We start from the raw sequence: 13,656 nt of genomic DNA, 5'->3' as shown, positions 1-13,656 counted from the left end.
CACTCACGCACACACACAGTTCAGACCTTTTTTGTAGTCCCCTGTTTCTCCCTGTTACGCTTGACTTACTTTAACCCATGTTTTCTGCCTCATATGTGTGTGTGTTACCGTTTAGAGGTCAGTGTGTGTGTGTGTGTGTGTGTGTGTGTGTGTGTGTGTGTGTGCGTACCAGTGACCATGGTAAGCTATGCAGGGGCTGCTCATCAGCTCAACAGCTGTTACACATGTATCCAACTCAACTATTATAAGACCATATGGGAGGGAATTATCCGCCATAAACCATTCTCCCCTTCTTCTATTTCTTCTTTTGTGTCTTCTCTGTGGCTTGATCTTCTTATCCCGTTGTGGATACTCGCATGTATAGTGCAGCAGTTCTATATGCTAATTAATATCGTTCTATTGTCGGCTATAGTTATGAGGCAGATGTAGAGCGGAGAAGACATGGAAAGTCTTCATTTTCAACTGTGATGACAGAAAGCGAAGCCATCTGCACCCCCCCTCCCCACACACACACACACACACACAGACATAATAGAGTATATGTGTGCGTGTGTCTATGTTCACTATGTATTTATTACAGCTGCCACAGACATCTCTCCTCTCCTCTCTTCCTCTCCTCCCCTCCTTTCCTCTCCTCCCTACGGTACATTTCAGTGTTGCTAGCCAGCGCCACTCCAGCATATGTCCAATTAGGCCTGAAAGGCAAAGCGGAACAGTTCTGTCTGTGATTCGTCCCCGCGGGGGTCCTGTCCGAGCGTGGCGCTGGAGCGCCTCTCCCTTCTGATCGCGCAGCGCGGCGGTTTGTGGTTGACCAAAATGGTGGGGTAATTATTGTTTTTGGTGTAAGGGGGAAACGGGAGTCGCTTGAAGAGAGCTATGTTCCCCTGCGCTGTGATAGTTTGATTACAGTGCTGCTGGCTGCGGCATGCCGACACACAGGAGGAGGGGGAGGGAGGAACACACACACACACACACACACACACTCGCACAGCTAGGTACTTATAGCACACAAGCATGCATCCGCCCAGGGAACATTGAGAATACACTGACTGGCAGGGGAAGCTGGGAGCGCTGGGAGCGCTGAGAGACAGACTCTCTCTCTCCATCTCTATTTACCTGTGTCCGGTCCTTCAAGTGTCCGTATCACAGAGATATTACCTCATTCTACCGCGGCACCTGCTCATACTTGTGCAGCCACTTTAAGCCATTTACATCATTTCAGATGACTTTTCCCACATCAAACAGCTTCGGCCTGCCCATCATCTTAGCTCCGAGCGCTCCGGGCGAAACGGATGCGGCAGGAGAAGGAGTTTGAAAAGAGGGAGCAAAGTGCTTTGCAACCGGGACTGCGTGTCCAAGGCCTTAAGACCCAATCCGAGATCTGATTTAAAGGGGCACTGATTTAGTTTTTGCCGCATGCCATTCAGTCAACCCATCGTGTGGGTTATCAGGAAGCCTTTGACAACAGTTGATCGCTGGAGTAGATTTGGAACTCCCCTGTCAAAGACATCACAGGTGTACATGCACTTTTTTATCAATTTGCTCGCTCAAATGAGGAACCTAAAAATCTGTAAAACACCTTGTATCGATGTGTGGAGATTAGTGACTACATAGCTGGACCTGCTTCTTCTTCTTCCTCTTCTTCTTCTTCTTCTTCTTCTTCCTCTTCTTCTTCTTCTTCTTCTTCTTCTTCTTCTTCCAGCAAAACCTTTAGCCAATGAAAACACCACATTGTGTCTTCAAGATCATTAAGGAAAAAAAAACAAAAAATGACAGGATGTGCCTATACAGCTGAAAAGAGTATCTGTCCTGTTGCATCCAAGATGACGGCCAGTCGGAAACACGTTGTTCTTCTTCTATCAACATTTTGGAAAAAAACTTTAAAATGTGCACACGATTTGGCCTGAGCTCCTTCCCTCCACTCATATTTGTGGTTTCTGCATCATGCCGGTGATACACTTTACAGCAAGATTCCTTATTTCCCCCCTCGTCTCTCCTTCTCTCCTCTTCACTTCCTCTCCCATCGTTCCTCTCAAACTGTCAGTCCGTCCATCACACGCAAGTCTTTGTGCGTTGTTTTTGGCAGAACGCTATTCATTGCAACCATCTGTCTCCTACTTCTCTCTCTTTCTGTCCCTCACTCTCTCTCTCTCTCTCTCTCCCTCTCCCTCTCCCTCTCTCTCTTGTCATCCTTGCCAAAGCCACCCATCGGAGGAGCTTTTTTCTGCTTCTCCTTTTTAAATCCTGGAAACCTTGTGAAGTCGTATGGCGCTTTGCCGACGGGTGCGCATAGGGGGTTGTGTGTGTCGGTCGATGCGTGTGTTGGTGTGTTTGGATTGTTGAGGGGGTTGATGTGGGGAGAAAGGAGACAACATCGTCTTTCAAATGAAAAGGGAAAGGCCAGCTGTTGTGCGAGTTAAGTGAACCGTTCTCCTGACTTGCCCTTTTGTCTTTGAATCCACAAGATGGAGTGTTACCGCCTGTGTATGTGTGATCCATATGTACTACATGAATGTATGTATATGAGCCTGAGTCCATCTGATTCTGAGAAATGCTAATGTAGTGGTTCTGCCCTGATATCAGTTGCACACACAGCTCTACTCATAGTGCCTACTTTTTTCCTCCCATCGCCCCTTGTCTCCCCCCCTCCTTCATCAGCAGGTCCAGGGCCAACTCCCTCCGCTGATGATTCCCGTCTTTCCCCCGGACCAGCGGACTCTGGCGGCGGCGGCGGCCCAGCAGGGCTTCCTCATGCCCCCTGGCTTCAGCTACAAGCCCGGCTGCAGTGAGTAACGTCCACGCGCGGCGCACGCCGAGAGGTGCGACTTTCGTACCTCGCGGCGTGCCATGTTCTCGCTGGTTTTCGACCGCGCAAGGTACAGCTTCGCCGTGTTCCTACAAAAAGGAGTCGGGCTGTTTCCCAAAAAGACGAGCTCGCCCCTACAACAACATCTCTCTCTTAATAGAAAAACCAGTCCAAATACACCCTTCCTGTTTACACTCTGTCTCTCTCTCTCTCTCCCCGCTTATCGCTCTCTCTCGCTTTGGTCCTTTTGGCTACATCCTTTTGTCTTGTCTATTTTTTGATGTATAAAGCAACAAAATACAGGCGTCCTGCGGTACATGATTTTTTATTTTTTTTTGGCTATCACGCTCCGGCTGTGTTGCAATGTGTTGTTTACCATGATAGAGAGAGGAGAAGGAGACAGAGAGAGAGAGAGAGAGAGAGAAAAAACAGGGGTGGGTGCTTGCCAGGGGATGCTGGGAATACATGAACGATGGGGGGGGGGTTAGCATAGGGGGTGGGGATGGAGGGGGTGGGGGGGGGGGTGGTAATGTGACCTGCCCCAGGTTCTCCTCACATTAACACGGGAAGCAGCCAGAATACGTTTCCAACACGGCCCACACACACACACACACACACACACACACTAACACACATAGACACAAACGTCCAAGCCGCCAGAGAATGCTTTGTGATATCACAAACACACACAAAAAAAATTACTTCGGCGCAGAAATGCGGGCCCCCCTCCCTCCCCCGCCTCCCTCTCCCCACACCCTAACTCCCTTAGAGTTTCACAGCTTCCCAAACAAGTCCATTCCATTTTAATTAGTGCCATCTTCACCCACGCCCACTGCCCACGTAAATACCCCGTCAAGTGGTGGGCTCGTCTTTTCGCTGCCTCCGCCAGCTCCAACCGGACTCGCCAGGCTGAGCCGCCCCTGAGAACACTCCCTGGCAAAACTTTCCAAGTTGTCGCGAGTCGATCCAGTTTGGTGCTGCGGCTCTGAAGAAGACATGTGTGGCATTGTGCTCTGACATATTCTCTCCGGGAGATGTGAATAGATTTCGGCCGCACGTCGTGGATTTCTCAGCACTCTGTCAGCGCTTGTTGAAGGGTCACCATCCAGGCTGGTGACACAACGTGTTAAAGATAACTTTTTTGACGTTTGTGGGGGCTTTTTAAACAATCTGTTAGCTGTAAACAAGCGCTGGATTCTATAATCTCATATTCATGTTCAGACATAGTTTAAAGGGTACAGCTCTCCATTTCTGGAGATAAAAACTAAACTTCAATACCATGATTATGTTATTTTCTCCATTGTTAGAAATCTCAGCTGTCTAAGTCATCACACAGTTCCACACTATCTCCATTTAAGGATTTAAGAAAACTGTGCTCAAACTGAACACCAGAGGAATACTGGTGGCCGTCTGCCTCTCACTTCCCTTGTCTGTCTGTTGGAGAGACATTTCATCTCCCTCCACCGAGGTTGCTGTCCCCGAGCCAAGAGCAACATATTTGCTTTCCTCCGTCCTTCTCGCTTTTGTTACAGCGACCCCCAGGAGGAGCATAAATATCCATCCAGCTCATGTTTGTCTAGGGAGCGAGGAGAAAAGAGCCATCCCCTAGAATACACAGTCCTGAAATAATTCTTTAATCCCTCCTGCCCTCCTTCTACCCTGGAGAAAACACTGTTTCGGCTTCCCTTTTTATTTCTGACATTATTTTTTAAAGAAACTGGTTATCTGGGAAAATATGTCGGAATAAAGGTCTTGGGCGCCGTCCCGATACGAACAAGAAGCTGGGCGCTGTGCTGGAGGTTCAGGTCAGAAATGCGGGGTCAAGCCCTGGGAGCATTCCAGAGATCCAGGGTGAAAGCCTGACCTCCGTGCGCTGGCTTATTGGTTGGTCGGCAGGTCCGAATGTACAGCCAAGTCTCATTTCATTTCACTATTGTTAAGAGCAGTATCCCCCCCCCCGTCTCCTCCTCCCCTCATGTCTGACATTTCTCTCCCTCGTTTCCTCCCTCTCTCTCTCTCTCTCTCTCTCTCTCTCTCTCTCCCGAAGTAATTACAGCACGCCCTATCTGCACCTGGTCGCTAATAAACCCGGTCTCGTCCTTCACTCCCCTTCTCCCTGCACTCCTGTCATCTCCTCCGCCCCGCTCGTCCATCTATCTCTTGATTTATCAATCCCGACAGGGGGAGGGGGGCGGGCGGGGGTTTATATAGAGAGGAGAGTAACTTGTGAAGAAAGAAAGATGACAAGAACAACGACAAGAGAAGAGAAAAAAGGGTGAGACGGGGAAAGAGGGAGAGAGAGAGAGAGGCTGAAAGCTGCTCTGTACCAACAAAGCAGAACAGGCCGTTGAAAAGTGTGCGTGTGGTGGGGGGGGGGGGGGGGGGGCAGCAATCGGCAGTGGCGGCTCTTAATTATGGCGCTGGGGCCTGCTTTATCAGAATCCCCTCACCTCACTGCTCTTTGTCAGGGGGTATTAAGGAGGACGACACACAATTAGGCTTTTCATTAAGGCCCTACCCGGCAGCACACACAAAGGACGGGCTTCAACAGCTGCAGAGAGGGACTCAGGTGGCCTGAGGGTTAAGAGAGGGGGGGGGGGTTAAAGGTGGGGTGAGAGCGAGGAAAATAACCAGAGGATGAGGGTAAAAAGGGAGGAGAGATGGACAGAGGAATTAGCGAAGAAAGGGTAACGCAGCAGGAAAGGGTGAGAGAAGAAAGGGATGCTACAGGGAGAAAAGGAGAGAAGAAAGGGAGGAGAATGGGGCATGCACTGGAGAAATGGATACAATGTGTGTAAACATGCACCAATCACTGACATGCTTTGAAAAATCTCTTCTTTTTTTGTCAGGTGACCCTTACCCTCTCCAGCTCATACCCACAACAATGGCCGCCGCTGCCGCCGCTGCTGCCACGCCAGGTTTGGGACCCCTCCAGCTCCAGGTAAGACCACAGCCTCTACAGATGACCTCACCGAACCCGATGACTATAATCGAATAAACAATTTCTTCTCCACTAAATCCCCCCCGACACATGTGTAACCGTAGCCTTCATGCAGACGGACTGTTGCAGCTGATGTGTGTGTGTGTGTGTGTGTGTGTGTGTGTGTGTTTGACGCTCAGGAGATTCTCATCTCTTTCCTCAGCACAGAGGCTTCTTTTCATGCATGTGAGCTTCAAAGTTATCGCCGCGATGGAAATTGTGATTACACTTTTTTCGTCCTCTACTCCTTACTGTCAAGTACAAATAATACATCTCAAGCCAACAAGTGGAAAAAAAAAGTGTTTGTTGATAAAAAGCAAATCAAGCACTTTGAGCGAACAAACCCTGCCCAGATGTGCGTCCCGAGTTCAGGAAAGGGGTCTGCTTGTTTTCTTTCCGCCACTCATAAATTTTCAGTCGCAACAAAGATGATAGGGAGAGACAACACCACAAAGAGGTAAACCAGAGAAGAGTGAGGCAACATCTGCTATGCCGCTTAAGGAGGATGAGTCCGACTTGGGTCCGTTTCCTGTCTGCATTTTCGGAATAAACGGGCTATCGCTCGAATGTCCTCAACCCTGTCAAACGCACGGGTAGACCTTACATACTTCCACTCGGGCCCCCTGTCCCAGTGGTTAAGCGCTTGCCCCCCCCCCCCCCCCCCCCCCCCCGCTTCCACCCCCCACCTCGGCCTCTGCGCAAGCTGCTGCACAGGCTGCTGCACTGAGCCCTCATGTGCCCTTGACACGCATTATCGCAAAATAGGACACGCACATGGATGTCTGAGAGAAACAGCTGCATTGACGCAGACGTTTTCCTACGCATCTTTTTCACTTACTGTTCAATTCTAAAGGGGGATGATGAAAAAACATGTGTTAGGCAGGTTAGGCAGAGGATGTGCCAAACAAACTGCCCCCATGTGCAGGGGGAATAGCCGTATGATTGTACGATGGAGAACGGAACACGCTGTCGTCACTGATTTCATTATTAGTTCTGCCTGTGTGTGTGTGTGTGTGTATGTGTGTGTGTGTGAGCACATTTGTGTGTTCAGCTTGGGAATAATGTCCTCCGCTCTGTTATCACTGCTTCAATCTAGCCGTCCATATGTTCGACTCATGCAGACACACTCAATCTCCAGTTGAAAAGCTTTGTCCACCTTGCAATTGGATTTTTTTTTTTTTTTTTTTCAACGGGGTGGGATGATGAGAGGACACAACAAGTGCAAAAAATCTCACGAGCAGATCTCTTTCTTACAATCCCCTCAGACAAACACACACACACACAATGGCGGAGTGAGATTAAGGCTTGTCAGAAAGGAGCAGATTTGTCCGGGCTAACACAAGTACAGATGTCTCAATGTGGATGGATTTCCTTTGGGATCGTCGCTGCGCCCTCATTTGATAAGAAAGTGTCTCCGTCGCCGAGACAAGACATGGCGGTTAGCTCGAGCCTTGGGTCGCCACGGCAACACAAGGGTTTGGCGGTGAGGACACAAGTGAACCCACTTAGCCGAGACACACACAAACAGAGGTAGATACGGAAAGATTTTCAGCCAGAGTACCAGCTGCATTCAGGAGTCATGCGGACAGATATGTTATTTCAACATGTGGACACTTCAACTACACACACACACACACACACACACACACGTACATACCTACGGTTTAAATCCAATATAATGTATATATATATATATATATATTTCATGGATTGATATATATTTCAACGCATATATATATATATATATATATATAGAGATAAAAATAGCATCCAATACAAGTCCACAGAAGAGCAAAGTAATAAAGGAAATAATCTGGTCCAGGTCATGACCTACGGCGCCTCAGTACTTTCAACAGGCTTTAGTAGACTCCCTGCTACAATGGTGCTGATGTAGGCCGCGTGTATTCTATACGCTTCTTACACTCCACTGTAGTACCAGCTCTGTTCCTCTTTGTCTTGGGTTCTAAAAAGTCCTCTTTCCTGTGAACAGAAATGACATTAAAGCAAAACATTAGTGTTCTGATAACACAGTGTACAAACTGTATACATCTGAAGGAAAAAAAAGATGGAGTTTCAAACTTTGAGCAGCATGATTCTTAGATTAAAAATGATCTCTCAATGAGTTAAAGCTCTTTCAACGCATAAAACAGCCTCCGTAGAAACCAACACTGTAGCTCTTACAGTCAATGGGAGCTTAACACACACGGTTTGCAAGGCAATGGAGGCTTTGGAGTGTACAAGGATGGCATTTAGCATCTTAATCTGGGGGATGAGTCTGACATTGTGCATGAGAGCATGTTAATCTGGCTCCCTATTGACCCTTGATATCATTGATATTATCCACAAATTGACTGAGTAGGACAGACAGAAGGCTGAAAAATGAAAAGGAAATGCACTTATCCGTGCAAGAGAGAGAGACTTCAGCAGTAAAGGTGAAAAGGGGGATGTGCCAGAGAGGTATTTAGAAGGATGATCAGTTAAAAGGATAAATAGAGAGATAGATGGAGGTAAGTGGAGAGAAATGTGGTTGAGAGATTAAATATGAGTGTGTGTGTGTGTGTGTGGTATAAAGAGGGTCAATGGCGCGGGTCAGGCATCATATGGAGAGGCAGATGTTAGAACATATTGTCCTGGATTACCACAATGTACACCGGAGAGAGAGAGAGAGACGGACGCACAAACAACAGACAGGATGGAGGAGAGGAGGGGGAGGGGGGAGAAGGTTTGGGGGGGGTGACAGATGAAGAAGGTCAATAAGAAATCAATCCATGAAAAAAAGCTCAGGTGAGCATTTTCTCAGATGTGAGAATTAGTTCGGGGTTGGTATCTTCTTCTCGGCCTTCTCCGAGCCAAAAGGAAATGCCATTTTGTGATAACATCATGGGATCAATGTGCATCAACAGGCGACCATACGTCTGGAAGTCTATTAACTTTAAGTACTTTTGTCTCCAAATTGTGAGAAAATTCCAAAAAGAGAACATTTCCGTTGACACGTTGAAGTAATATAACTTTGCTTTCAGCAAATGAGAACAACGTTTTAAAGATGTTTTCTTCTGCGTAAAGCTGGCACAAAGAAAAAAATAACTCAAGCATTCTTGTTGAGTTAGTGTTTGCCCTTGAGGCTGTGCCGTATATCTACAAGATAGGTAATCAATTTTATTTACACTTTAACACTCTATTCCTCTTTCTTTCTCGTTGGTTTTCTTTTATTTGTGTCATAGTTCAATCACAACTACGAGAGGAAATAAATGCGGCAGTCGTTAAGCAGACTTAATGTTCTGAGGGCGTAAGTCTCTCCCTCCCTGGCTGCTTCTTACTTTGTTTTTGGTCCTTCACCACCAAAGCACGCTGAAATCTATAAAACCTACGGTGGGCCGGACAGGAAGTGAGACGGACAGACGGACGGGAATCCCAAGAGATCCAAGACAATAGTCCTCGCTGTCCATGTAAACAATAGAGTTTAACTCTGACAACAAAGAACAGGCAGGCTGGTAATCTCACTAAAGCTGCAGATTATTGACCAAAGCACACACATACACACACACACACACACACACACACACACAAACACATTGATCCAGCCCAACTAAGATCACACAAGAATGGACACACACTGTCAACAGCACTAATACCAAACAGTCTGCCCCATGTTTTCCCCCAGAGGAGCACCAATAGTTACACATCGCCTCTTCACCTTGTGTCAATAGAGCTCTGGCATGCGCATGCTCTCGCTCTCACACACACACGCACACACACACATGGCTTGGTGTTGTGTGACAAGGCCACAGCTAGCCACAAAAACACATGCAGATGTGTTGGGCTCATGTTATAGGATTAGGAACAGAAAGATTGCCGAGCCTGCACATAAACAGCCAGTGAGTGACATTTCAAATTCCTCAGTCTCATCCTGCGTCTACGATTGCATTCCCCCACCCTTCAGTCATTGTGTTGCTCTGTGTGTGTGCGTTTGCTCCTCCGGTCACCCCAGGGGGCTGTGTGCTGTCACTTCCTGTTTGTTGACATGGATGTCGTTGTGGCGACGCTCTGGGCGCGCTCCCCAGTGCCTCTGCTCTCTGTACTGTGTGTGTGTGTGTGTGTGTGTGTGTGTGTGCCATTGCTCGCCGACCCATTGAGTGAGCTTTGAGTGACGGGAGCTGGCCTTGTAATGGAACTCAATTCACTCTGCAAATAAAGAGGCCTTTGAACCACTGGTCCGAATATGGCAAGACACACACACACACACACACACACACCGCCTGTGGTCCACTCGCTAGGGGGTTTGGCTGGTAGGGAGAGAGGAAGGGGGTGGGGTTGAGGGCCGTTCATGCTCGACTTCCCCCCCCCCCCCCCCCTCCCCCGCGCCGCTTACTCTCTTCTTCCAGGAGCCACAGTGCAGCTAATTGAAGAGAAATGGGCGAGCGGAGGCTGATCTGATCTGAGCGCGCCGCGTTCACGTAGCTCGCCAGAGCACGACCGACCCCCCGCTGATCAGCACATCAGCTGGAGGTCCAGCAGCAGCACGCCGTGCTTGCTGTACGCACCTCAATTTTGGGTGTTCGCACTCCGGGCCGCTTAGAACTCTACAGTCGGATATTTAGTTTTCCCTTTTGAGGAAATGATTGCACTTTTGAAAAGAACCATGAACTACTTCTCTCAACGTTTCATCACTGTAAAGGATTCCGTTACTCAGCAACCTGTTTACAATATTTTTCGGGATGGGCAGTTCTTATTTGAGAGGGAAAAGTAATGTTTAGTGATTCAACAAAAACAAGAAAAGGTGGAGAACTGTGACTGAAAACATGCTGCTCTTTCACTGTTGGGGTGTTGGAGAGTGAATATTGTTTTTTCCACATGTGAGTGACAGGCAGGAGGAGATTATTTCAAATTCAAATACGAGTTTATTCCAAAAAAAGTACTTCTTTGTGTGCAGTGTGAGCGCTGCCAGTTTGACTATCCCGTTGTTGTTTTTTTCCCTTGTTTGTATAAAAAGAGATAAATGTCTTTATTTAAGATAGCAGATGAGCTAATGTGGCTGTGGAGAGAGATAGAGAGAGGTTCAAACAGACAGACAGTGAGAGGGAGAGAGCAGCGACAGCATCTCTTCCTTATCCATTTGCATAAACCAGCCTTTGTTTGACGCCGGTGGCCGGCAGCCAAGCTCCAACAGAAGGACGGAAGTTAAACTAAAAAAAAAAAGAAAAAAAGAAAAAGGATGGTCCCCTTCCAGAAAATTTTTCCACCAGAAATAAATGATAACAATTATAACTATTCAGAAAAAAAACACAACAACACATCAGTTACTTCTCGTTAAACAACCCGTTCTGTTGCTCTTCAGAGGACGGAATAACAATTCTGAAAAAACAAAACGCCGTCTTAGAGATTTGTATTAGCCGACATGAAAGTAACTCAGCTTTGCAGGACGGTTTTTCGAGGAGGAAGATAGACGCAAAGAAGTGTTTCTGAACATTGAAGCTCCTTCCAAATTGGGAATATTCGGCTGTGTCTGTTGCTGTGCAAATACTGGCCAGGGACTGTTTTGTGTGATACTGTAGTATTGAATAAATATTCCCGAGTATGTTCACACCATAGCAGCTCGAGCCATAATGCTTTTATTTAATTTTAAATTAATTAAATACATAAACAAAAATAGGGGAGAACCTGTTTTTGTGTTTTGCACAGCAGTTTGGATTCGTCTTCATTTTAGAGCGTTTCATGGCGCGTTATTTCACGTCTTATCGTCCTTACACAGAAAAGACACTTCTGGCATGTCCCATTTGGCTTGTGGCTTCACAAATTTCCCTCCCTTTTTTTTATTCTCCATCATCACTTTTTTTTTTTTTCACCTTGAACAGAGAGCCGGGCTCTCCAGCGTGACCTCGATAGCCGGGATGTTTTCCCTTTCTCCCACGATGCACCTGGAGGGGACTTGGCCATCTCTAGGCCTGTCAGAGAGGCTGTTAGCGCGTCTCCCATGGGGTGAGGGAGGGGGGTTGACAGTGGAGATGTCCCTCTCTATCTCTCTCTGTCACACAAACAGAGGCCGGGACACTAATGGCCTCTTCTTCCAGAGCTTTTTAGCCAGTCTTCTTTTTTGTCTGCGCGCTCTCGAGTATTCACTTATTCATGTTGCCCCTTTCTTCTCCTTTTTTTTTTTTCACCTCCTCCTTGTCCCCCCCCCCTCCCCCGCCCCCCCATCCACCCCCCTCTTTTTTCTTCTCTTGTCCCTCCTGTCTGTCCCTCTGCCTGTCTCTCTCACCTTGCAGCAGTTGTATGCAGCTCAGCTGGCGGCCATGCAGGTCTCCCCGGGGGCCAAGCAGCACGGAGGCGGCATGCCACAGCAAGGCAACCTGGGCACACACTCCCCGCCCACCAACACACACTCCCAGAGCGAGAAGGGCCGCAGCTCCCCGCTCCCAAACAAGGCCAAGGTAAGCCTCTTTTGTATGCCTGTGTGTGTGTCTGTGTGTGTCTGTGTGTGTATGTGCGTTTAGTGCTAGAAATGCCAGTGGGACAGCAGACTGCCTTTTTGTCACTGTGAGTCCTGACAGTATTACTGTCTTAGATAAGTGCCAGTATTTTCTCAAATTGATTTTTATTTATTTTAATTGTAGTACAAAAATATTCAAAATGACATTATATTTGTCATGTTCAGAGAAAACAAACCATTTGAAAAATTAATTCTAGCCAGAAGTGACTTTTGCAGTGAACCTGTATACATTTGGGCCTTTCTAGTACTACACTGAGACTGACGGAGTGCATGCCTGCCTGGACAAGATTGTGTTTGGTGCATGATCTGTTTGAAGGTCGCATCCCAAAGTGTTTTTTTTTTCTTTTTCAATCAAACAAGTGTCTGAGCACCGGTCTGCTGCTCATAGTAATGCACATCCTGGTACAACCTGGTTCCCTAAAACCTCCCAACCACAGCACGACTTTATCACAAACCCCCAGCTGGTGTGTGGTGGCGCTGGATTTGAGGAGGTATTTCTGTTTGTGCCGTTTCCTCGGCTGGCTGCACAATGTGGGCGAGGGGAAGCCTCGTGTCCATCCAAGTGGAATTCTATGAATATCTGGTTGGGATATCTGGACCACTGACCACCTCCCGCCAACACACACACACTCCCCGTGCAATCCGCTGTCCACTCTTGGACCCCCCACAAGTGTGGTGATCAGTCCCAAATAACAGAGTCATTGACAGACCCATTGGAAAATAGACAACACCATCAAAAAAGTTAGACAACACCATCAAAATCCCCCACAGAACCATTTGTGAGTTGTGCTCACAACTCTTAAGAAAGTCTTCCCAAATGTTTGTATTTCTCTCTTTCCTCTCCTCTCGTGGTCTTTCATTCCATCTCTCCTTTCCATGTGTCTCCTTCTTTGTTTTGCTTTCCTGTCATCCACAACATATTTTGCTTTTCTACTCGCCAAATCTTTGTTCTTGGCCTCTGCCCGCCCCTGTATACACACACACACACACACATACACTCTAGCTATGGGACTATCTCGTGGCACAGATTAAAGCTCACGGTTGACCCCGTCCTTGTCCATCGGCCCCTCCCCCGTAGCTCCGCTGACACCCTCGTCTTATTACCATATATATGGAGTTGGGCTGACAGGCAAGTGCCGCGGCCTGTGGGGGAGAGGAAACGGCCTCCCCGGTCCAGCTGAAGTGGCAGACTGGGGTGTGGCCCCGCATGGCCCCCGCGACGGGCCCCGTGGAGCCAAACTGGCCAATTAACCGCAGCGCAGTTTTGGCGTCACTCCCACTGTGCACTCGCACAAACTTTAGATAAGTGTTTCCTTGCATTTTTATCGATATTTCTTCTTTGATTTCTTTCAGTCAGGCTGACCACGGCGGCGCTCTCACTCA

At 47.8% G+C, this 13,656-nt stretch overlaps 1 protein-coding gene across 10 annotated transcripts in view; it reads left to right on the top strand.

The window, feature by feature from the left end:
• Positions 1-13,656, top strand: part of sox5 (SRY-box transcription factor 5) — a 74,350-nt gene that overhangs the window by 44,850 nt on the left and 15,844 nt on the right. For 8 of the 10 annotated variants that reach the window (XM_062560330.1, XM_037459776.2, XM_037459779.2 and 5 more), the window contains 3 exons: positions 2,659-2,785; positions 5,656-5,747; positions 12,050-12,214. In XM_062560330.1, coding sequence (XP_062416314.1) covers positions 2,659-2,785; positions 5,656-5,747; positions 12,050-12,214 — 384 coding nt within the window. The remainder of the gene's footprint in view (positions 1-2,658; positions 2,786-5,655; positions 5,748-12,049; positions 12,215-13,656) is intronic. The other 2 variants (XM_037459780.2, XM_037459775.2) reach the window with 1 other exon arrangement.

Source organism: Pungitius pungitius, chromosome 2 (genome assembly GCF_949316345.1).
Source record: "Pungitius pungitius chromosome 2, fPunPun2.1, whole genome shotgun sequence".
Taxonomy (NCBI): Eukaryota; Metazoa; Chordata; class Actinopteri; order Perciformes; family Gasterosteidae; genus Pungitius; species Pungitius pungitius.
Note: the sequence above shows the minus strand (reverse complement) of the source record. Positions and strands in the feature narration are given on the sequence as shown.